This window comes from Mesoplodon bidens, assembly GCF_964165515.1.
Source record: "Mesoplodon bidens genome assembly, chromosome: 4".
NCBI lineage: Eukaryota > Metazoa > Chordata > Mammalia > Artiodactyla > Ziphiidae > Mesoplodon > Mesoplodon bidens.
In genome coordinates, this window is record NC_138160.1 from 137299875 (window position 1) to 137326478 (window position 26604).

Genomic DNA, 26604 nt, shown 5'->3' on the forward strand with positions numbered 1-26604 from the left:
TCTGAGATGCTTTGGTCCTCTCAACGACAAATTGACTCTGAAATACATTTGGAAATAGCAGACTTGCAGCAAGCTGTTGTTATGTTAGGAGATCAGCTTGTGAATTTACAAAGACAAATGAAGCTGCGTTGTGACTGGAATCAAAGTTCCTTCTGTGTTACATCTGTTCCATACAACCAGTCTGCATTCCCCTGGGATAAGATAGAGGCATTTATTACATCACAAGAACCTGACGAAAGAGATTGTAAACTTACAGGGGGAGATTCAACAGACTTTTCAAAAAAGGTTACAATTAAACTCCCAAGAAGTCTGGACAGAAATTATCCAAGGACTCAATAATTTAAATCCTATCCCTAAATTGCATGCTTTGTTTGCTTCTACTGCGGGATTAATAATAATAATCATGTTATGTCTAATCTGTTTGATTGTAGTCCACCGAAGATTGCAAGCCACCCACAACCTAACATTTCAACAAGCTGCTGTGTTCTCCTTGATATTACATAAGCTGCAAAACAAAAAAGGGGGAAATGGAGGCACCGCTGAGGGACCTGTGGGAAGTAGTCACCCTTGAGGGACCTGGGGGAAGCAGTCAGCCTTGAGGGCAGGCTATGGACATGCCAGCCATGCCACCGCTGCTCGAAGGGACTGTGCCTACTTGTTCCTCTCTCTTTTTTTTTTGTTCCATTCCATGGGAGATAAATCACCAGGGCCCAGAGATCAGAAAGAATGTAAAATGAGACAAGCAAAGCTGTCTCCCCCCTGCGCATGCAATGAGACAAGCAAAGCTATCTCCCCCCTTGCACATGCAGGTTATTTTTGATGATTCTGGGCTTATGGGTTTTCTCCCAGGGAAGTTAACCTTGAAAAACAAAAAAGGGGGAAATGTAGCAGGGTAACTGAGGACATGGGAAAAGACGTGACCCAAGAGTCGGCTCACCTAACAAGCTGGGTGCGTGAGAATGTTTCAGGACTGCAAGCAGTACTGATTGCTCTGGGCACTGATCCACGCATGTCCTTGGTATAATTGGGAACATAAGAAAGTAAGGAGGTGCATTGCTTAGATGTTCAAGGACGACACAGCCTGTGAAAGAATCTTTTTGTTTTGGATAAAACTTAAATAAATATGCTGTAGCGGACTGAGGGCTTTGCTGTTTTGCCTGAGCGAGCTGCAGCCCTCTACCACTGTGCTTTAATGCATACATCTCGTGTGTTGGATTCATTTTCATCCCTGACTGAACAACTACAACAAGGTGTAAAAGGAAAAAAAAAAAGAAAGAAAGGCCAGAGATAAACCTACACACCTATGGTCAACTAATCTATGACAAAGGAGGCAAGACTATACAATGGATAAAAGACAGTCTCTTCAATCAGTGGTGCTGGGAAAAATGGACTGCTACATGTTAAAGAATGAAATTAGAACACTCCCTAACACCATACACAAAAATAAATTCAAAATGGATTAGAGACCTTAATGTAAGACCGGGACAGTATAAAACTCTTAGAGGAAAACATAGGAAGAATACTCTGACATAAATCACAGCAAGATCTTTTTTGATCCACCTCCTAGAGTAATGCAATAAAAAAGAAAAATAAACAAATGGGAACTAATGAAATGTAAAAGCTTTTGCAAAGCAAAGGAAACTACACACAAGACGAAAAGACAACCCTCAGAATGGGAGAAAATATTTGCAAACGAATCAACAGACAAAGGATTAATCTCCAATATACATAAACAGCTCATGCAGCTCAATATTAAAAAAACAAACATCCCAATTCAAAAGTGGGCAGAAGATCTAAATAGACATTTCTTCCAAGAAGACTTAGAGATGGGCAAGAAGCACATGAAAAGGTGCTCAACATCACTAATTAGAGAAATGCAAATCAAAACTACGAGGTATCGCCTCACACCTGTTAGAATGGGCATCATCAGAAAATCTACAAACAACAAATGCTGGAGAGGGTGTGGAGCAAAGGAACCCTCTTCCACTATTGGTGGGAATGTAAATTGATACAGTCACTATGGAGAACAGTATGGAGGTTCCTTAAAAAACTAAAAATACAATTACCATATGATCCAGCAATCCCACGACTGGGAATATACCCAGAGAAAACCATAAATCAAACAGACACATTCACCACAATGTTCATTACAGCACTATTTACAATAGCCAGGTAATGGAAGCAACCTAAATGCCCACAGACAGACGAATGGATAAAGATGTGGTACATATATAAAATGGAATATTACTCAGCCATAAAAAGGAATGAAATTGGGTCATTTGTAGAGACGTCGATGGATCTAGAGACTGTCATACAGAGTGAAGTAAGTCAGAAAGAGAAAAACAAATATTGTATATTAATGCATATATGTGGAACCAAGAAAAATGGTACAGATGAACCGGTTTTCAGGGCAGAAATAGAGACACAGATGTAGAGAACAAACATGTGGACACCAAGGGGGGAAAGCTGTGGAGGGCTGGTGGTGGGATGAATTGAGAGATTGGGATTGACATTTATACACTTATATGTATAACATAGATAACCAATAAGAACCTGCTGTATAGAAAAATAAATTAAATTTAAAAATAAGTAAAATTTAAAAAATAAAACAGAAAAAATGCCTTCCCTTCCCATAGATGTATTTATATGAATGAATTATTTTCATGCTTATATCTATAAATACAAAGAAAAGGAATAAAACCTACCTTGAACCAAAAAAGAAAAAAAAGAAAAAAAATCAGAACCCACCAGTTATACAGAGGAAAATCCTATCAGGGCACTTGCTCCAGTGGTAAACAACTGTGAAGTTGGTCAGAGGTGAGGAATCGTCTCCCATGCAGCCAGCAGCCAGCCCACAAGGAGTGTCCTCATTGCAAAGCTGGGGGACCGTGCCCAGCGTCTGTGAGTAAACGTGAGCTGAGCCCCAGGCCAGCTGCTGCTGAACTGTTCCCACCTTTCCCAGGTAAAACACCTGAATGTGTGCAAGGACTTGAAAGCCTAGAGGAAGGGCCGTGGAGCCACACCAGCCACAGCACGCAGGCCGACTTGGTGCCTGCAGGCCAGCCAGGATGGTCCTGGCCCCGGGCACTCTTCCAGAAGCTTTCTACTTCCCTGCCTGAGGTGCCCCTCCTGTCCCGGCCCCCACTGCTTTTTCCTTCCTCACCTTTCCCCGGGGAGAAATTCCAGCGGCAGGTATGGGTGACACATCCTCTTGTTTAGCTGGTGGCAGCCCGGCAATTCCTGCAGAAAGTCCAGCAGAGCCCCACTCACACCGGGCCACCCACAAAGCCATGGCCCCTCACTCACTCCCACCAGCACAGCCCCAAGACTGCTGACGGGGCAGAAAATATGGCATCAGGCACAGCTGCAGGGGTTCTTGCTGCCTGGAGGGATATTTATATTGGCCTCAACAAAGGCACACCTGGGGAGGGCTGGCCGGCAGGGTCAGGCTGCCCAGGTCAGCCAATCCGCGCCTCTCAGGGGCTCACAGTTGCAGAAAATAGACCTTGCTGAACAGGCCGGGTCCAAGGAACAGGTGTGGGCTTCTGAGAGTGAGGATAGACAAGGGGCTTCAGCCTCAGCTTGTTTTCTAATCATTTTATCTGGCCCATGAGTGGGAGACAACTTCACGAAGACCCTCTCCTAATGAGAGGAACCCAGGAGTCAGGGAGAGGAGGGGTGGTGGGTGGAGACAGAGGCCTGGTGCCCCGGCTGCAGTGGAAGTCTCTGGAAGACCAGGCAGAGGGAGGTCACACAGAGTAATGCCGCGGGTCACAGACCTGTCGGAGCTGCTGTTTGTTAGTTCAAGTCCTGCTCTGAGGTGCTCTGTGTCAGCTCTAACTGATAGGTGGGCTGGGGTTGATCTGCAATGAGGGCTATGTGCACGGTTCCTGTGTGCCCAGGCTTGCTGGGTGCCTGCCCAGGTGAGCTCCATTCCCAGGGAGGGGCCTGACCACGAGAGCCCTGTGGGCTGCTGGGTACCTGCCCAGGTGAGCTCCATATCCTGGGAGGGGCCTGACCACGAGAGCCCCGAGGGCTACTGGGTACCTGGTAAAGGACATCAGGACAGTCATTGAAGCCATCAAGGATATACATCTAATAGTTCCTAATTCCTACACCCTGCTGGTCATTCCACCATCCACCAGAACATGGTATTCTGTATTAGACTTAGATGATGCCTTCTTCTGTATTCCATTAGTCCCAGAGTCACAAGAAATTTTGGCTTGTGATTGGCAGGACTCAACATACAATGAAGACAATACTGCTGGGGCCGTCCTGCCCCAAGGGTTCAAAAATTCCCACACCATCTTTGGGGAAATTTAACTAAAACCTAAAAGATCTACCTCTTGAGAAGGGAACTCTCCTTCAATATGCAGACAACATTCTGATCGCCAGCCCTACTAAGGAGGCCTCTGAACTACCTAGCCAATAAAGGACAGAAGGTGTCCAAGAAAAAGGCTCAAATATCACAGACTAAGGTGACCTGCCTGGACTGCATTCTCACAGACGGTCGGAGAAGGCCACCCCAGGAAAGGGAAGAAGCCATTTGCAGCCTTACCCCTTCTAAAACTAGAAGACAGCTTATGGGCTCCTGGGGAGGTTGGGGTTTGCTGCATCTGGATCCCTAAGTACAGTCTAACCGCTGGGCCTCTATATGAAACATTGAAAGGAAAAATGATGATCCTTTCAAATAGAATCCAGAAGCAGTCTTTCAAAAAGGGAAAGAACAGTCAATTCAGACCCTTGCCCTGGACCTCCCTAATTTAGCTAAACCCTTTGATCTTTACATTCCCGGTAGAAGGTGAATTGCCCTTGGAGTATTAGTGCAAAAACTGGGACCACTTGAACTGGAACAACTCAAGTATGCCATCCAGGTCAGAGAAGCTACGGTCACCAAGGGCTTGCCAGCTGCCCCATCCGGCCAGGATACTGGGGGTATCTAAAAACCTGGAAATCAGCAGCCCGCAAGGCTAGCTCCCTCCTAAGGGAAAAGGACCCCACGTGGTAATCCTAACCACCCATCATGCCCTGAAGTTTCAGGGGTCGCTCCATGGGCACACAGACCTCGAGAGAGGAGGCCCTCCAACTCCAACCTCCAGAGAGACAACCTGGGGCAATGGGTCCCCATGACGACTCGTGTGACCATCACTTGACCTGGAGCTTCTCTCAGAAAACAACAAGAATGTGCCCCAAAAGAGCAGACTACTGCTTGCAGGACTTACTGCACCCAGAGGGGAAATAATAAGCTTGGCGGGGGAACCGTAGATAATGCTGTCACCATAGAAAAGCCTACAAACACCGCAGTGACGGTGGTCAGTGAGACCAGCTGGACTCCTGGCTACTTCAAAAGGCTGTTGACTCAGTGGCCGTCATGGTCCTGGATCACCACCGGCCCTGGATTGTCTGGGAGTTGAGCAGGCAGGGCTCTGACACCTGGTGCTGTTTGTACATTAATTCAGGGGCCTAATTGAAGAAAGCGCAGACTACTGGTCAGAGCATCTAGGCTGGCAGAAACCATCAGCCTAAGGTGGCTGAACAAACGTGGGGCGGGGTAAAACCTGTCCCCCCCAGCGTCTCTGCTCATCTCTTTCCTGGACGCTTAAAGGTCATTAGAATCTATACCACTTCCAATGCTGGTGCTCAGGCGGACAAGCAGTGAGGCAGGAGGCCTGGGGACAATCAACCTCACCTGGAGGCTGCCGGGGAGGAGTTCTGCCCCTCCCCCCCCGGGTATGAGGACTCCCAACTGAGCACGAAGCAGTTACAGAAGAGAGGTCTGCACCCTCAACACCCCAAGAATGAGGAACGGGACAAAAGGCAGAGGGGTCTGTCACCAGCAAAGCCCATTAAAAATTCCTGGGAGATAAAAATAGATTCTGGGCAATAAAATAAAGTCTAATCTTTTTTTCCTTTGTGATTTTTCTAATTTCACGTGCTCCTAGGGTTCCGCATGCAGAGGTCCCATACCCAGCACTTCAGACCCGATTTCCTAGTGCAAAATGGCTGGGCTGACACCTCAGCTCGCGGGCCTCGTGCAGACTCCGGGACATAGAGCCTGAGCTCCAGCCAACCCGACCCTCGAGAGCTCCGCCCCCTCCCTCCCGCTGACGCTGCCGGGATCCCTACACAGCAGCCCCACCCACAGCCCACGGAGGAGCACCCGCTCTCACCTCTCCATTCTCTGATCAAAATATAAAGTGTTCCTTTGCTTCTGAACCAAACTCAGTCTCGATCTGTTGACTCCAATGATACTGGGCAGGGGGACCCTTGTTGGGGCCCAGTCTGGAGGATCAGTAACAGAAATTGAGAACATTGTAACTTCAGTGAACAGATGTGTGAACCAAACTGTAAGGAACGCAGCACAGTGTATAAAGCTTGTGTAAAATAAGATGTTTCTAACACTTCCATTTGATATTTCCATCACTTTATTATAAGCAAGGTCAGTGGAGGGTTATTGTATTATTTGTCAGGTCAAGTTTAGAGAAATTAAGTGATTGTTTTCCCAGGATGTACATCTAATGATCTTGGCTGAGGCTTCAGTCTTCTTTTGAATGCTTTTCCATTGAAAATTATACCATTCTTTCTGCTCCCCCATTTCTGTGGAATATAAAATCTTGTAACGTATTGTTACCAAAAGGGAAAGGTGCGGGAGGGATAATTTAAGATTTTGGGATTAATACATACACACTGCTATGTATAAAATGGATAATCAACAAGGGCCTACTGTATAGCACAGGGAACTACACTCAATATTTTGTAATAACCTATAAGGGGAAAGAATCTGAAAAAACAGATATGTATATCTACATCATCTACCAAGGCCACATAAAATGTAACTTAAGGGAGGCTGATGGTGACCACTTCTGACCCTCAATCATCTAAAGCTTGGACTCTGCCTACTGCCCAAGGCCCTTCATGAACATACATGCATGTACCCGTAGCTTAAAACTTCCCCAGTTTTGGGGTTCTGGGAGACACTGATTTGGAAAGATCCCTGGTGTTCCCCTTACTTGCAGAGGACCCTTCCTACGGCTGAAACATGCCTGTCACACCCAGAGGATGGTACACCATCTGATCGGGAAGAGTTTGGAAAAGGCACCTCATCTCCTCATCTCCAGGTGTTCAGTTTCCCTCCACCAGCCTCTTTCCGAACAATCTCCCCACTTAACGAAGTCAGCACTTTCAACATCCAGTTTCGCACAGTTTGGAATTTGTTCGGAGGATGAAGCGGAAGGGGGAGAACCATGAGAGACAAGCCCTAGGTGTTTGGACAGGAAAATGCCACTTTAATTTCCATTTAGTAAGAGGAAATAACCAAAGGTTCACCTTGCCCCCGGAACAAGAATAGGGCTTGAAGCAATGCTGCTGTTTTGTTGCTAGATCTCAAAGAAACAAGTTGAAAAATGGAGGTCAGGAGCACTGCAATTCACAAACCTGCAGGGTTTAAAATGATACCTATCATGGAAAAATGTCTTGAGGTAAGTCATGGAAAAGGATTTTAACGAAAGGCAGAATTGCAGGAAAGGAATTTCAAGAGGTAGATTGAACTAGCCATTAAAGCACATGAAAAAGCAGCTGAACTTCACCAATAACACAGTTGTCCAAAAAGGGCGTATGCGTTTTTCCTGAATATATTCAGGAAAAACGCATACGCCCTTTTTGGCCAACAAAACAGGCTGGCAATGCAAATCAACACTACAAAGAGGTATCGATTCAAACCAGTCGGAAGGGCTATCCTCACAAAATGTAAAAACCAGAAATGCAGGATGGGGCTTGGAGAAAATGGAACCCTGCTATGCTGATGGTGGGAATGTCAATTGCCAATGGCCAGGCTGCAGAAGTGTATTGTGTTTCCTAAAAAATTAAAAAAACAGAGATACAGAGCATACCACACTTGCACTCATGGGCGTATATCCTGTGAAAACCAAAAATCTACAGGACAAAAGCACCCCAAAGTTTAGTGCTTCTCTGTTTACAAGAGCCGCGAATTGGATACAACATAAATGTCCTTGGGGGACAAAAATGGATAAAGAAGATGTGGTACTTACAGACAATGGAATATACCTCAGCCAGGAAATCAATGAAATAAGGCCAGTTGGAGCAACTCGTGTGGACTTAGGTACTATCATTCTAAGTGACATAAATCAGACAGAAAAAGAGACTTATCATGAGCTATCACTTATAGGTGGAATCTAAAAATGGTTACACATGAACTAAATTACAAAACAGAAACAGAGTCACACATTTAGAAACCAAGAAACACAGCAGCAAGAAACACAACATTGAAAACCAGCTGTACCCCATTATAAAAATAAATTACAAAAAAAAAGACAGTGAGAGAGAGAGAGAAATTCCTACAGAATTCCTTCAGGGTCTCTGATGCAACCTGGATTGACAACATCTAGACCCACAGAAAGATGGGACTTAAGGATGGACACTCGTTGAGTGAGAAAATTGGTGAGGATGGGCCAGCAAATGCAGCACCTTTAGAATAATACTGCCTGGCCCCATTCCAAGGGTCCCAAATCTCCAGGTGCAGGGGAACCTTCCTAGAGCTAAAATATGCACGGGACACACAGAGGATGGTACACCATCTGATCGGGAAGAGTTTGGAGAAGGCACCTCCTCTCCTAATCTCCTGGTGCTTGGGTCCCAACTCCAGCCTCTTTTCTAACAATCTACTCACCAGGGGAAGTCAGCACCTTCAACATCCTGTTTCGCACAGTTTGGAATTTGTCTGGAAGATGAAGGGGAAGAGGGGAACAATGAGTGACGAGCCCGAGGTGTGTCTGAACAGGGACATGCCACTCTAATTTCCTATCAGGAAGAGGAATTGACCAAAGGCTCAGCTTGCCACCGAAACCAGAATACGGTTGGAAGCCATCCTGGAAAAATGCCTTGAGGTAAGTCACGAAAAAGGACAAGAAAACAAGGCAGGATTGCAGGAAGGGGTTTTCAGGAGGTAGATTGGACTCGCCGTGAAAGCAAATGGAAAGGGATAGAACTTCTTCCACGATGCCATTGGCCAAAAAGGGCGTATGTGTTTTTCCTGAACATATTCAGGAAAAACGCATATGTGCCTTTTCGCCAACCAAAGAGGCGTGCAGTGCAAATCAACACTACAAAGAGATATCACTTCACATCACTCCGAAGGCCATCCTCACAATGTGTAAAAACCAGAAATGAAGCATAGGGCATGGAGAAAAGGGAGCCTTTTTACGGTGATTGTGGGAAGGTAAATTGCCAACGGCACTCTGGAGAAGTGTATTGTGTTTCCGAAAAAAAATCTCAGAAACAAAGCTACAGAGCATACGACACTTCCACTCATGGGTGTATATCTTGGGGAAAGCAACACTCGACAGGACACAGGCACCACAACGTTTAGTGCTGGTCTGTTTATAAGAGCCTTGACTTGGATACAACCGAAATCTCCTTGGAAGGAAAACATGGATAAAGAAGATGTGATACTTATGTACAATGGAATATAACTCAGCCATGATATCAATGAAATAAGGCCAGTTGCAGCAACTCAGGTGTGCTTAGGTACGATCATTCTCAGTGACATAAATCAGAAAAAGAGACTTAGCATAAGATATCAGTTATAGGTGGAATATCAACATTGCTACACATGAACCAAATGCCAAAAGAGACACAGAATCACATTTAGAAAACACACTTATGATTGCTAGAGTGCAAAGGTCAATTGAGGTGAGGCATAAACCAGGAGTCTGAAATGAGCAGATACCGTTCCATAGACCAAATAGGGAATCAACAAAACTTATTCTAAAGCTCAAAGGACTGGACTCAGCACAATCTACACACCAGAAAAGATTATATACGACTGGTAAGAATCCAAAAAAGAATTTATTGATGTCTCTCTGTAATGAATCAAGTGGATGTACAGCAGCAAGAAACACAGCACTGAAAATCAGCTACACCCCCTTATAAAAATAAATTTAAAAAAAGACACTGAGTAAGAGATAAATTCCTACAGAATTCATTCATGGGCTGCGATGCAAGCTGGATTGAGCATATCTAAACACACAGCTGGATGGGACCTAAGGCTGGACACTCGTGGGGCTGAGAGGCTTGGTGAGCATGAGTTAGCTAATGCAGCCCCTTTAGAGTTATACTGCCTGGTCCTGATTCCATGGGTCCCAAATCTTCAGATGCAGGCCACCCTTCGTACAGCTAAAACATGCATGGGACACCCAGAGGATGGTACACCTTCGGATAGGGAAGAGTTTGAGAAAACCACCTCATCTCCTCATCTCCTGGTGCTCAGGTTCCCACCTCCACCCTCTTTCCTAGCAATCGCCCCACTTGGGGAAGTCAGCACCTTCAACACCCTCTTTTGCACACTTTGGAATTTGTCCGGAGGATGAACTGGAACGGGGGGGAACAATGAGAGACAACGCTTAGGTGTTTGGACAGGCACATGCCACTCTAATTTCCAATGAGGAAGAGGAATTGACCAAAGGCTCAGCTTGCCCTCGGAACCAGAATAGGGCTTGAAGCAATCCTGCTGTTTGGTGGCCAGTTCCTAAAGAAACAAGTTGAAAAGTGGAGCTCAGGGGCACTGCAATTCACAATCCTGCAGCATTGTAAAAGATACGTAATGTGGAAAAATGCCTTGAAGTAAGTCACGAAAAAGGACTTGAAAGCAAGGCAGAATTGCAGGAACGGGATTTCAAGAGGGAGATTGGTCTCGCCTCGAAAGGACATGGAAAGAGTGAGAACTTCTTCAATGACCTGGATACAACCGAAATCTCCTTGGAAGGAAAACATGGATAAAGAAGATGTGATACTTATGTAAAATGGAATATAACTTAGCCATGAAATCAATGAAATAAGGCCAGTTGCAGCAACTCGGGTGTACTTAGGTACGATAATTCTCAGTGACATAAGTCAGACAGAAAAATGAAACTTATCAGCAGATATCAGTTATAGGTGGAATACCAAAATTGCGACAAATGAACTAAATGTCAAAAGAGACACAGAATCACACATTTAGAAAGCACAATTATGACTGCTAGAGTGCAAAGGTCGGTTGAAGTGAGGCATTAACCAGGAGTTTGAAATGAGTACAGATACCGTTCCATAGACCAAATAGGCAATCAACAAGGCTTACACTAAAGCTCAAAGGACTGGACTCAGCACACTACACACCGGAAAAGATTATATACGACTGGTCAGAATCAGAAAAATAGTTTATTGATGTCTCTCTGTAAGTGAATCAAGTGGATGTACAACAGCACTGAAAATCACCTACACCCCATTATAAAAATAAATTCCCAAAAAAAAGATAGTGAGTGAGAGATAAATTCTTACAGAATTCGTTCAGGGGCTGTGATTCAACCTCAACTGAACACATCTAGACCCAGAGTTGGATGGGACCTAAGGCTGGACACTCATGGGGCTGAGAGGCTTGGTGAGGATGGCTCAGCAAATGCAGCCCCTTTACAGTAATATGCTTGGTCCCCCTTCCATAGGTCCCAAATCTCCAGGGGCAGGGGACTCGTCTGACACCTAAAAGATGCATTGGACACCCAGAGTATGGTACATTGTGTGACCAGGAAGAGTTTGGAAAAGGCACCTCATATCCTCATCTATTGGTGGTCGGCTTCCCACCTCGAGCCTCTTTCCTAACAATCTCCCCATTTGGGGAAATTAGCACCTTCAACATCCTGTTTTGCACAGTTTGGAATTTGTCCGGAGAATGAAGTCGAATTGGGGGGAACCAATAAGAGACAAGCCCTAGGTTTTTCAACAGGCACATGCCAATCTAATTTCCAATAAGGAATAGGGTTTTAAGCAATGTTGCTGTTTGTGGCCTGTTCCCCACAAAATATGAAAAATCCACCTCAGGGCCCTACAATTTTCAATCCTTCAGGGTTGTAAAGGATATCTATCATCGAAAAATGTCGTGAGGTAAGTCATCGAAAAGGACTTGAAAGCAAGACAGAATTGCACAGAGGGATTTCCAGAGGTAGATTGGACCCGCAGTTAAAGCACATGAAAAGCAGCTGAACTATGCCAATTATCCATTTGGCCAAAAAGGGCCTATGCGTTTTGCCCTGATTCAGGGCAAAACGCATAGGCCCTTTTTGGCCAACCAAGCAAGCGGGCAATGCAAATCCGCACTACAAAAAAGTCTCACTTCCCACAGGTCAAAAGGGATATTTGAAAAAAGTGTAAAAACCAGAAAGGCAGGACAGGCCGTGGAGAACAGGGAGCCTTCTTACACTGATGGGCGGTATGTTAGTTGCCAACAGCCACTCTGGAGAAGTGCATAGTGTTTCCTAAAACATCTAAACAACAGAGCTACAGAGCCTACGGCACTTCCACTCATGGGCGTATACCTAGGGAAAACTGAAAATCAACAAGACACAGCCACCCCAAAGTTTAGGGCTGCTCTGTTTACAAGAACCTTGACTTTGGTACACCTTTAATATCCCAGGAAAGATAAAAATGGATAAAGAAGTTGTGGTACTTACGTACGATGGAATATCACTCAGCCATGACATCCATGTCATAAGGCAAGTAGCAGCATAATGTGCTGATTTAGGTACGATGATTTTAAGTGAAATAAGTCACACAGAAAAAGAAACTTATCATAAGATATCACTTATAAAAGGAATGTAAACATGGCTACACAAGAACTGAATTACAAAAAAGAACATAGTCTCACATTTAGAAAACACACTTATGCCTGTTTAAGGGGAAAGATTAGGTGGGGTGATGCATAAAAGCAGAGTTTGAAATTAGCACAGGTACCGTTCCATAAACCAAATATGTAATAGACGAGACCTACTCCTTGCTCAATGAACTGGACTCAACACCCCCTATTCACCGCAGAGGAATATATCTGACTAGTAAGAATCTTAAAACCTATGTATTGATAAGTCTCCGTAAGGGAATCAAGTGTGTGTAGAGCGACATTAACATGGCAGTGAAAATCAGCTAAACCACATTATAAAAATAAACTTCAAAAACAAAACACAAAACAGCAAAATTCTTACAAAATTCGTTCAGGGGCTCTGATGCAAACTAGATTGACGACATCTTACACCCACAGCTGGATGAGACATAAGATGGACCCTTTGGGCTGAGAGGATTTGTGAGGTTCGGTAAGCAAATGCAGACCCTTTAAATCAACACTGCGTGTTACCCATTCCATGGGTCCCAACTCTCCAGGTTTAAGGGAATCTTACTACAGCTAAAAGATGCATGGGAAACCCAGAGGATGGTACACCGTGTGATCGGGAAAAGTTTCTAAAAGGCACCTCATTTTTCCACTCCTGGTGCTTGGGTTCGCCATTCCAACCCCTTTACTATCAATCTCCCCACTTGGAGAGTCAGCGCCTTTAACCTCCTGTTTCGCAGAGTTTGCAAATTGTGCAGAGGATGAACGGGAAGAGGGGGAACCAATGAGAGACTAGCTGTAGGCATTTGGACGGGCACATGTCACTCTAATTTCCCATCAGGAAGAAGAATTAAACAAAGGCTCAGCCTGCCGCCCCAGAAGCAGAATAGGGCCTGAAGCAATCCTGCGGTTTTGCGGCCAGCTCACAAAAAAGCGAGTTGAAAAATGGAGCTCAGGGACACTGCAATTCACAAAGCTGCAGAGTTATAAAGGACAACTAACGTCCAAAAATATATTGAGGTAAGGCAACGAGGAGGACTTGAAAGCGAGGCAGAATTGCAGAAAACAGCAGCCGCAGAGCACAGGGAGATCAGCTCGGTGCTTTGTGACCGCCTGGAGGGGTGGGATGGGGAGGGTGGGAGGGAGGGAGATGCATGAGGGAAGGGATGTGGGAACAGATGTATATGTATGACTGATTCACTTTGTTATAAAGCAGAAACTAATTAAAAAAATAAATAAATAAACTTAAAAATAAAAAAAAATAAAAAAAAATAAAAAAAAATAAAAAGAATTGCAGAAAACAGATTTCAAGAGGAAGATTGGAATCGCCTTTAAAGCACGTGAAAAGCGGCAGAACTTTGACAGTGATGCACTTGGCCAAAAAGGGCGTATGCGTTTTTTCCTGAATATATTCAGGAAAAAACGCATACGCCCTTTTTGGCCAACCTAGCAAGCGGGCAATGCATATCCACTCTACAAAGGAGTCTCACTTCCCACCAGTCAAAAGGTACATCCGAAAAAATTGTAGAAACCAGAAAGGCAGGACAGGCCGTGGAGAACAGGGAGCCTTGTTACGCTGATGGGCGAGATGTAAATTGCCAACAGCCACTCTGGAAAAGTGCATGGTGTTTCCTAAAAAATCTAAAAAACAGAGCTACAGAGCCTAGGGCACTTCCACTCATGGGCGTATACTTTGGGAAAACTGAAAATCAACAAGACACACCCAAAATTTAGGGCTGCTCTGCTTACAAGAACCTCGACTTCGGTATACCTAAAATATCCCAGGAAAGTGAAAAATGGATAAAGAAGTTGTGGTACTTACGAACGATGGAATATCCCTCAGCCATGAAATCAATGTCATAAGGCCAGTAGCAGCATAATGAGTGGATTTAGGTACGATGATTCTAAGTGAAATAAGTCACACAGAAAAAGAAACATCATAAGATATCACTTACAAAGGGAATGTAAACATGGCTACACATGAACTGAATTACAACAGAGGACAGAGTCTCAAATTTAGAAAACACACATGCCTGCTTAAGGGGAAAGGTGAGGTGGGGTGATGCATAAAACCAGAGTTTCAAATTAGCACAGGTACCGTTCCATGAACCAAATATGTAATAGACAAGACCTACTCCTTGCTCAGTGAACTGGACTCAACACCCCCTATTCACCTCAGAGGAATATATCTGACTAGTAAGAATCTTAAAACCTATGTATTGATATGTCTCCGTAAGGGAATCAATTGTGTGTAGAGCGGCATAAACACGGCAGTGAAAATCAGTTAAACCCCATTATAAAAATAAATTTCAAAAACAAAGCACAAACACAGCGAAATTCTTACAAAATTCATTCAGGGGCTCTGATGCAACCTGGATTGACCACATCTACACCCACAGCTGGATGAGACATAAGGCTGGACACTTGGGGCTGAGAGGATTGGTGAGGTTACGTGAGCAAATGCAGACCCTTTAAATCAACACTGCGTGTTACCTATTCCATGGGTCCCAACTCTCCAGGTTTAAGGGAATCTTACTACAGCTAAAACATGCGTGGGGATTAGACATACAAGAATAGCTGAAGGGAGACTTCCGGGGAAGATGGCGGAAGATTAAGACGCGGAGATCACCTTCCTCCCAGAGATACACCAGAAATACATCTACACGTGGAACAACTCCTACAGAATACCTACTGAACGCTGGCAGAAGACCTCAGACCCCCCAAAAGGCAAGAAACTCCCCACGTACCTGGGTAGGGCAAAGAAAAAAGAATAAACAGAGACAAAAGGATAGGGACGGGACCTGCACCAGTGGGAGGGAGCCGTGAAGGAGGAAAGGTTTCCACACACTAGGAAGCCCCTTCGCGGGCGGAGACTGCGGGTGGCGGAGGGGGAAAGCTTCGGAGCCGCGGAGGAGAGCGCAGCCACAGGGGTGCGGAGGGCAGAGCAGAGAGATTCCCGCACAGAGGATCGGTGCCGACGGGCACTCACCAGGCCAAGAGGCTTGTCTGCTCACCCACCGGGGTGGGCGGGGCTGGGAGCTGAGGCTCGGGCTGTGGTCGGAGTGCAGGGGGAGGACTGGGGTTGGCGGCGTGAACACAGCCTGAAGGGGTTAGTGCATCACGGCTAGCCGGGAGGGAGTCTGGGGAAAAGTGTGGAGCTGCCGAAGAGGCAAGAGACTTTTTCTTCCCTCTTTGTTTCCTGGTGCGCGAGGAGAGGGGATTCAGAGCGCCGCTTAAAGGAGTTCCAGAGACGGGCGTGGGACGCTGGGGCTGCTGCTGCCGCCGCCAAGAGGCCTGTGTGTGAGCGCAGGTCACTATCCACACTCCCCTTCCGGGGAGCCTGTGCAGCCCTCCACTGCCAGGGTCCCGTGATCCAGGGACAACTTCCCCGGGAGAACGCACGGTGTGCCTCAGGCTGGTATAACGTCACGCCGGCCTCTGCCGCCGCAGGCTCGCCCCGCATCTGCACCACTCCCTCCCCGCTGCCTGAGTGAGCCACAGCCCCCGAATCAGCGGCTCTTTAACCCCGTCCTGTCTGACCAAAGAACACATGCCCTCCAGCGACCTATATGCAGAGGCGGGACCAAATCCAAAGCTGAACCCCGGGAGCTGTGCGAACAAAAAAGAGAAAGGGAAATCTCTCCCAGCAGCCTCAGAAGCAGCGGATTAAATCTCCACAATCAACTTGATGTACCCTGCATCTGTGGAATACCTGAATAGACAACGAATCACCCCAAATTGAGGAGGTGGACTTTGAGAGCAAGATTTATTATTTTTTCCCCTTTTCCTCTTCTTGTGAGTGTGTATGTGTATGCTTCTGTGTGAGATTTTGTCTGTATAGCTTTGCTTTCACCAATTGTCCTAGGGTTCTGTCCGTCCATTTTTTTTTCTTTTAATTTTAAAAAACACTTTTTTCTTAATAATTATTTTTTATTTTAATAACTTTATTTTATCTTTATTTTATTTTATCCTCTTTCTTTCTTTTCTTTCTTTCTTTCTTCCCTTTCTTTCTTTCTTTTCTTCTTTTTCTCCCTCTTATTCTGAGCGGTGTGGGTGAAAGGCTCTTGCTGCTCCAGCCAGGACTCAGTGCTGTGCCTCTGAGGTGGGAGAGCCAAGTTCAGGATACTGGTCCACAAGAGACCACCCAGCTCCACATAATATCAAATGGCGAAAATCTCCCAGAGATCTCCACCTCAATACCAAGACCCAGCTTCACTCAACGACCAGCAAGCTACAGTACTGGACACCCTATGCCAAACAACTAGCAAGACAGGAACACAACACCACCCATTAGCAGAGAGGCTGCCTAAAATCATAATAAGGCCACAGAAACCCCAGAACACACCACCAGACGTGGACCTGCCCACCAGAAAGACAAGATCCAGCCTCCTCCACCAGAACACAGGCACTAGTCCCCTCCACCAGGAAGCCTACACAACCCACTGAACCAACTTTAGCCACTGGGGACAGACACCAAAAACATTGGGAACTACAAACCTGAAGCCTTCAAAAAGGAGACCCCAAACACAGTAAGATAAGCAAAATGAGAAGACAGAAAAACACACAGCAGATGAAGGAGCAAGATAAAAACCCACCAGACCTAACAAATGAAGAGGAAATAGGCGGTCTACCTGAAAAAGAATTCAGAATAACGATAGTAAAGATGATACAAAATCTTGGAAATAGAATAGAGAAAATGCAAGAAACATTTAACAAGGACCTAGAAGAACTAAACATGAAACAAGCAATGATGAACAACACAATAAATGAAATTAAAAATACTCTAGAAGGGATCAATAGCAGAATAACTGAGGCAGAAGAACGGATAAGTGACCTGGAAGATAAAATAGTGGAAATAACTACTGCAGAGCAGAAGAAACAAAAAAGAATGAAAAGAAGTGAGGACAGTCTCAGAGAACTCTGGGACAACATTAAATGCACCAACATTCGAATTATAGGGGTTCCCGAAAAAGAAGAGAAAAAGAAAGGGACTGAGAAAATATTTGAAGAGATTATAGTTGAAAACTTCCCTAATATGGGAAAGGAAATAGTTAATCAAGTCCAGGAAGCACAGAGAGTCCCATACAGGATAAATCCAAGGAGAAACATGCCAAGACACATATTAAACAAACTGTCAAAAATTAAATACAAAGAAAACATATTAAAAGCAGCAAGGGAAAAACAACAAATAACACACAGGGAATCCCCATAAGGTTAACAGCTGATCTTTGAGCAGAAACTCTGCAAACCAGAATGGACTGGCAGGACATATTTAAAGTGATGAAGGAGAAAAACCTACAACCAAGATTACTCTACCCAGCAAGGATCTCATTCAGATTTGATGGAGAAATTAAAACCTTTAGAGACAAACAAAAGCTGAGAGAGTTCAGCACCACCAAACCAGCTTTACAACAAATGCTAAAGGATCTTCTCTAGGCAAGAAACAAGAGAAGGAAAAGACCTACAATAACAAACCCAAAACAATTAAGAAAATGGGAATAGGAACATACATATCGATAATTACCTTAAATGTAAATGGATTAAATGCTCCCACCAAAAGACACAGACTGGCTGAATGGATACAAAAACAAGACCCATATATATGCTGTCTACCAGAGACCCACTTCAGACCTAGAGACACGTACAGACTGAAAGTAAGGGGATGGAAAAAGATATTCCATGCAAATGGAAACCAAAAGAAGGCTGGAGTAGCAACTCTCATATCAGACAAAATTGACTTTAAAATAAAGACTATTAGAAGAGACAAAGAAGGACACTACATAATGATCAAGGGATCGATCCAAGAAGAAGATATAACAATTGTAAATATTTATGCACCCAACATAGGAGCACCTCAATACATAAGGCAAATGCTAACAGCCATAAAAGGGGAAATCGACAGTAACACAATCACAATCATAGTAGGGGACTTTAACACCCCACTTTCACCAATGGACAGATGATCTAAAATGAAAATAAATAAGGAAACACAAGCTCTAAATGATACATTAAACAAGGTGGACTTAATTGATATTTATAGGACATTCCATCCAAAAGCAACAGAATACACTTTCTTCTCAAGTGCTCAAGGAACATTCTCCAGGATAGATCATATCTTGGGTCACAAATTAAGCCTTGGTAAATTTAAGAAAATTGAAATTGTATCAAGTATCTTTTCCAACCACAACGCTTTGAGACTAGATACCAATTACAGGAAGAGATCTGTAAAAAATACAAACACATGGAAGCTAAACAATACACTACTTAATAACGAAGTGATCACTGAAGAAATCAAAGAGGAAATAAAAAAATACCTAGAAACAAATGACAGTGGAGATACAATGACCCAAAACTTATGGGATGCAGCAAAAGAAGTTCTAAGAGGGAAATTTATAGCAATACAATCCTACCCTAAGAAACAGGAAACATCTGGAATAAACAACCTAATATTGCACCTAAAGCAATTAGAGAAAGAAGAACAAAAACACCCCAAAGTTAGCAGAAGGAAAGAAATCATAAAGATCAGATCAGAAATAAATGAAAAAGAAATGAAGGAAATGTTAGCAAAGATCAATAAAACTAAAAGCTGGTTCTTTGAAAATATAAACAAAATTGATAAACCATTAGCCAGACTCATCAAGAAAAAAAGGGAGAAGACTCAAATCAATAGAATTAGAAATGAAAAAGAAGAAGTAACAACTGACACTGCAGAAATACAAAAGATCATGTGGGATTACTACAAGCAACTCTATGCCAATAAAATGGACAACCTGGAAGAAATGGACAAATTCTTAGAAATGCACAAGCTGCCAAGACTGAATCAGGAAGAAATGGAAAATATGAACAGACCAATCACAAGCACTGAAATTGAAACTGTGATTAAAAATCTTCCAACAAACAAAAGCCCAGGACCAGATGGCTTCACAGGAGAATTCTATCAAACATTTAGAGAAGAGCTAACACCTATCCTTCTCAAAATCTTCCAAAACATAGCAGAGGGAGGAATGCTCCCAAACTCATTCTACAAGGCCACCATCACCCTGATACCAAAACCAGGCAAGGATGTCACAAAGAAAGAAAACTACAGGCCAATATCACTGATGAACAGAGATGCAAAAATCCTCAACAAAATACTAGTAAAAAGAATCCAACAGCACATTAAAAAAGATCATACACCATGATCAAGTGGGGTTTATTCAGGAATGCCAGGATTCTTCAATATATGCAAATCAATCAACGTGATACACTATATTAACAAATTGAAGGAGAAAAACCTTATGGTCATCTCAATAGATGCAGAGAAAGCTTTTCACAAAATTCAACACTCATTTATGAAAAAAACCCTGCAGAAAGTAGGCATAGAGGGAACTTTCCTCAACATAATAAAGGCCATATATGACAAACCCACAGCCAACATCGTCCTCAATGGTGAAAAACTGAAAGCATTTCCTCTAAGACCAGGAACAAGACAAGGTTGCCCACTCTCACCACTCTTTTTTTTTTTTTTTTTTTTTTTTTTTTTTGCGGTACACGGGCCTCTCACAGTTGTGGCCTCTTCCTTTGTGGAGCACAGGCTCCGGATGCACAGGCACAGCGGCCATGGCTCATGGGCCGAGCCGCTTCGCGGCATGTGGGATCTCCCCGGACCGGGGCACGAACCCATGTCCCCTGCATTGGCAGGCAGACTCTCAACCACTGTGCCACCAGGGAAGCCCAGCAGCAATCTTCTACTGAAATGTGTGATTGATTACAAGTACCCTTCAGCAAAATCATATTTATGTAGGCCTCCCCCGTTACCTCTTCAGAACAGTTTCTCAGAGCTATCTTAGAGGCTCTCTCCCAGGCTATAGACCTCAGTAAGACACTGAATAAACTACACTCACAGTTCTTGCATTGTGCATTTTCATTCAAGTCAACATAATCCATAGCAGAAGGAAAGCAAACACAAGGGAGGTGTAATAAGCTGGCCCCTACAGTAAGTTACAGGGTCTCAGTCCTAGCAAGGCCTTCTGAAAAGCATGTAGAATATATCACTGAAAGGAAGAGGAAACCTTCATAGTGGTCTCCACCCCTGTTACTCAAAGGCATTAGCTTTGTTGTATTGGCAGGCTGGGCAGCATGGGGTTGTTCAGCAAATGTCTCATGGAGTATCAGAGAAGCCTCGTGGCTGAAAGGCAAAGAAAGATAGGTGATACCTCTGACTTGACATACTATCATATTGCATCTGTGTGCAGCTGGTGAGCACAACAATGGCTGGAGTGAAATGTGAGCCAGAACTGGGCACAAGAGGATTCAAGCTGGGGCTAATATTTTATGTTTACAACAAAGCTCAAAAGTTTTACATTTTATAGTTTATCAACCTTTCCTTTATACTTTGTGTATTTTATATTTATTTCAAGAAGCACATTACCTAAACTTACATGTTTTGCTCTAGTTTCTTCTAAAGTGTTTATACTTTTTTCCCTGAAGAAAACAATGTGCTTTTATTGTGACTGCATTCTGTTAATGTAATGATCTGTGTCAATGTGCTTATGTCATGTAATGCACTTTCCTGTCATTCTGTTTCTCCCCCAGCTTCACTGAGTTATAACTGACAAATAAAAATTAGATAGATAGATAGGTAGAAAACAATGTGATGTTTTGGTATAAGTATGCACTGTGAAACAATCATCTCAGTCAAGCTAATTAACATATCTATTGTCTCACATAGCTGCACTTTTCCTTTTGTGTGTGTGTGTGTGGTGAGAACACTTAAGATCTACCCTCTTAGCAAACTTCAATTACACAATACATTATTGTTAACTATAGTCACACTGTTGTACATGTAGCTTTACTTTTAAAATGTGTCTTCCGGGTTCGAGCCCTGGTCTGGGAAGATCCCACATGCCACGGAGCAACTAAGCCTGTGAGCCACAACTACTGAGCCTGCGCGTCTGGAGCCTGTGCTCCACAACGGGAGAGACCGTGACAGTGAGAGGCCCGCACACCACGATGGAGAGTGGCCCCCGGTCGCCGCAACGGGAGAAAGCCCTCGCAAAGAAATGAAGACCCAACACAGCCATAAATAAATGAATGAATGAATGAATGAACAAATAAATAAATAAACAAACAAATAAATAGATAAATACCTTTAAAAAATGTGTCTTCATTACTTTTGGAATTTATTTGTATGAAAAAAGGCAGAAATACAATGTTACCATGTGCATGGCTGTTTGTCCCAGCCAGGTTGACTAGTCCTTCCTTTCTTCAACATTTTCAATATCACAAGTTATATTTCCATGCATGCCTATGCCTGTGAGTGAACTCTATCCTGCATATACTACATCGATCAGTTTTATAGCTTTTTAATATCTAGTGTGGCAAGTTTCCTACGTTGTCAAATTTTTTCTGGATATTCTTTGATCCCTATTTTTCTTATACATTTAAAAAATTATCTTGCTCAGTTCTGTGAAAATCCCTGTCAGTATATTAATGACAATTGCATCAAATTTTAGTTTGAGGGGAGGAATAGATAGCATTGTCATGCCTTTGAAACTTCCCATCCATGAATATGACATATCTCCATCTTTCCATTCATTCAGGTCCTCTTTTGTATGGTTTTTTACAACTTTTAATTTTTAAGAGATTCACTCCAGGTAAATATTGACAAAGAAAAACACACAAGTTAAATTTTATTCAGGGTCTTACTGAGGACTATAGCCCAGGAGACAACCTCTCAGATAGCTCTGAGGAACTGCTTCAAAGAGGTAGGGGAAGAAGCCAGTATATATGTGATTTTTTTTTTTTTTTTTTTTTTTTGGCTAGGGAATGCACGTAGTCAAGTATACATCTTGGTAAAAGATTACTGCTAGTCATAAAGAACAGATATCTCAAGTTAATGATTAACGTGCTTTTCTATCTATGAGAAGATGAAAGAAACTGGGTTTATTAAAACTCTTCCTGAGCTACATCTGACTATCTAAGGAACCTGTTTGTCCAAAGCACAGAGCATCCTGTTGTCATCTTTAATTTCCTGTCTGAAACACAGAGTGCACTGTTGGTCAGTGACTGTAGTGGGTAAATCTTTGTAGACTTGGATGGTGAGAAAAATGTTCTTTGCTCTTCTTTTGTTTGCATACTTAATAACTTTTATTGCTACGATTAATGGGATTTTTAAAAATAAATTTATTCATTTATTTTTGGCTACGTTGGGTCTTCGTTGCTGTGCACAGGCTTTCTCTAGCTGTGACGAGTGGGGCTACTCTTCGTTGCAGTGTGTGAGCTTCTCATTGCGGTGGCTTCTCTTGTTGCAGAGCATGGGCTCTAGGTGCACGGGCTTCAGTAGTTGTGGTGCACGGGCTTAGCTGCTCCGCGGCATGTGGGATCTTCCCAGACGAGGGCTTGAAACCATGTCCCCTGCATTAGCAGGTGGATTCTTAACCACTGCACCAGCAAGGAAGTCCCTTGATTAATAGGATTTTATTACATTTTTAAATTGCAAGTGCTTAGAAATACTGCTGTTTTGATTATTTAAACCTTTTATTTGGAAATATGTCATATGTACATAAAAGATGCAAGAATAAGAACAGTCTAAAGAATAATTCCATAACCCTCCCACCCCAAGATTTACCCATTGTCAACACTGACATTGACATTCTTGAAGACTATAGTCCCCTCCCCCTTTTAACAGAACTTCCTCATTTGGAGTTTGTCTGGTGTTTGCTGATGATTAAATTCCGGGTTCTCAACCAGAAACACACAGTAGTGATATTGGTTCCATCTCAAGTCATCTCACCTAAAAGCAGACATCCATCTGCTGATATTTTTTATTAGATGGTCAGGTACTGTCCAATTTCTGCTCTTTATATAGTTACTATTTTTCTTTTGCAACTGATTAGCCAACTGTAAAAAGATAATTTCAGATTACACAAGAATACTGCTTATCATTTAAATTTCCTATTAGGTTTTACCACCCATTGCTGCTTCATGCCTCACCCAATTTTAATTGTGATGGTTGGAACGAATGACTTCTTTCCAACTGCATGTGTTGATGTTTCTATATTGATTTTCTGTCCATCAACTTTACTTATTTTTTAGTTCTACTAGTGTGGAAAACCTCATGGAATTTTCCAAATTAATAGTTATATTGTGGGGTATTTATCTATTCAGATATTCCTCTTGACCACTGAAAGGTATACTCATAATCCAATTTTGAGATCTTAATGAACAGAAATTTTTCTTCTGTCTTTCCAGCTTAGCTGTGTTTTTGTAATTATATTTTATCCTGCATGTCAAGGTGTTTGTGGCAGAGAGGCAGTCTGCAATATCTCACTTCACTAAGATGCAAAAAAACAAATATCAAGATCAGAGTTACTCAAAAGTGCTAGTACTAGACTAGAAAAAGACTTTGCACCAGAATATAAATCACATACTGCTTCCCTTATTGAAAAAGTCTTGTCATGAAAAAAGTCAGCTCATCTAAAAAGCATACTTAGTAATTCGATTGATTTACATTCTTGCAGAATCTCCTTACATCAATAGTCCATAGGCTATACTTTGACAAGCAGAGGTCTAGATGACTCATTTGAAAACGGAAGTGGTATTTCCATCCTGAAAAATTCCATGTGGTTTAAGAGTTGCTCCATGTGTGGAGAAGCAATCATTCAATATATATTAATGATTTAATGCTATGTGAAGTGTGGTAGATGAAATGCTCCTGGAATGTGATAAATCCAAGATAAGTTCTTATAACTGAAGGCAAAATGCATTTTCTACATAATACTTCTATTTATGAATATAGGCTCCCTCTACTCTAAAACTTTCTTTTGCATGATTTCAACCTCCTGTCCTACCAGAGCTGAAATTTCAACCATCAGAGTTAGGATAAGACATTTTTTCCTTATTCATTACAATTGAATCATTTGGCAAAGAGATTTTTTAATACATGAAGCAATTTAATTTATCTTTAGTAGTTTAGATAAATAAGTAAAAAGATTTCTAGGCATCCTCTCTTAAAATTAAGGAAACAAGTTAACTCAATAAATACAATAAAGTTTTTCTATTTTCCAAATTTTAAACCAGCTAAAATACAATAAAATGAATTATTTTATTAGAAAATATAACTGTTCAAAGATTAAAAATAAATAAGTTGCTGCCACAAAATTGCAACATAATATACAGTTAACTCATTCTGTTATGGTCAGTTAAGAGAAAGATGGCAGGAGGAATGATACAGTCAAAAGTAAACAAAAAAAGAGGGAGGGGGAAGATATGAGGGAAAGGAGAGCTAGAGCAAAAAGAGAAAAAGAAAAAGTGCTTTATTGAATGAGTTAGTTACATGAGGTCACCAAGAGAAACAAATCCTCTGACTGAGGCACTATGGTGAGAAATGCGTAGTTTGATGATTTTATTGCCCTGGTGTCTTCAACCCAGACGTAAAGGAGATGCTCACATTCTCTAGGCAAAGGCACCATCAGCAAGCTTCCACTCTTCCTCACTGGACCAGAAGAATCACAGAGTGGTGGTCTTAACCCTGATGGAGGAGTACTCACTACCACTTATCCACACCTAGATGGCAGGGAAGGCAAAGAAACTTGGCGTCTGGCAGCCCTGCTTCCACCACTACCGAGCAGGCTCAAAGACAATGGTCAACTCAGGCTTTTCTTCTTGAAGTGTTTCTAATGCACGTTTTGTATCATAATTGAAATACATTCCACACAACCTGTAAAAGCAAATAGAGAAGCTTTGGATTGTATTCTTCAAATAAACACTTTCAGCTTTTGGCTTTAAAAATCTCATCTCCTCAGCCTCACACTTTTAAGCTTTCCAATGCTGCACTTCATGCCTAGTGTGGTTTCTGTGATATTCAGTATTTTTAACCTTCAAGTTTGGAAATGTTTAAACATGTGCAAATACAGAGAGAATAGTATAATGAATCCCATTACCCAGGTTTGACAGTTAACAGCTCATGGCCAATCTTGTTTCGTCTATCACCCACCCACTCCTCACATCAGTGGATTATCTTAAACACAGCAGTTCATGCATCTATAAATATTTCAATGTGTGAAACTAAATGCAGACTTTTAAAACATAACTGCAATGCCATTATCACACCCAAAAAAGTTAACAATAATTTCTAAATATCAATATATGTCCAATCAGTGTTTAAACTTTCTCAATTGTCTGATAAAGCTTTTATATTATGTTCATTTAATCAGGAGCCATATAAAGTCCACACATTGGGAATTCCCTGGCAGTCCAGTGGTTAAGACTTGGTGCTTTCACTGCCATGGCCCAGGTTCAGTTGCTGGTGGGGGAACTAAGATCCTGCAAGCCGCACAATGCAGCCAAAAAGAAAAGATCCACACATTGTAATTGCTTGGTATGCCTCTCAAGTCTTCTTTGATATCAGTTCTTCCTCCTTCTCTTTTTTTAAATTTCCCTTGCAACTTAACTAAGAAATCATACCATTTGTCCTGAATCATTTCTAATAATCTTGATTTGGTTGTGTTATGGACTGTTTGTGTTCCTTCAAAATTCATATGTTAAAGCCCTAACCCTCAATATGATGGTATTTGGATATGAGGTCTTTGGGAGGTAATGAGGGTTAGATGAGGTCATGGGGGTGGGTCCTCATGATGGGATTAGTGCGCTTATAATAAGAGATACCACAGCACACACTCTCTATCTCTCTCTCTCTGTGTGTGTACACGTGAGGACACAACAAGCCCAGAAGAGAGCTCTCATCAGAAACCAAATCAGCCAGTGCCATGGTCTTGGATGTTCCAGCTGCCAGAACTGTGAGAAATAAATGTCTATGATTTGTTTAAGGCACCTAGTCTATGCTATTTTGTTATGGCAACCTGAGCTCACAAGACAGGTTGACTGCATCCATGGGTTCCCCAGTCTATTTTGAGCCTGTCCCTTATCTCCAGAGTGTCGTTCAGGGCTGGGTCAATCAGCCCACATACAGCAATGTC

At 42.7% G+C, this 26604-nt stretch overlaps 1 protein-coding gene across 8 annotated transcripts in view; it reads right to left on the reverse strand.

The window, feature by feature from the left end:
- Nucleotides 1-24673: 24673 nt before the first annotated feature.
- NLRP3 (NLR family pyrin domain containing 3) overlaps nt 24674-26604 on the reverse strand; it is a 57616-nt gene continuing 55685 nt past the window's right edge. For 7 of the 8 annotated variants that reach the window (XM_081233794.1, XM_081233793.1, XM_081233792.1 and 4 more), the window contains one exon: nt 24675-25346. In XM_081233794.1, the coding sequence (XP_081089920.1) occupies nt 25247-25346 (100 nt within the window). In that variant the 3' untranslated portion in view covers nt 24675-25246. Of the gene's footprint in view, nt 25347-26604 lie in introns of all 8 variants that reach the window. The other variant, XM_081233796.1, reaches the window with a different exon arrangement.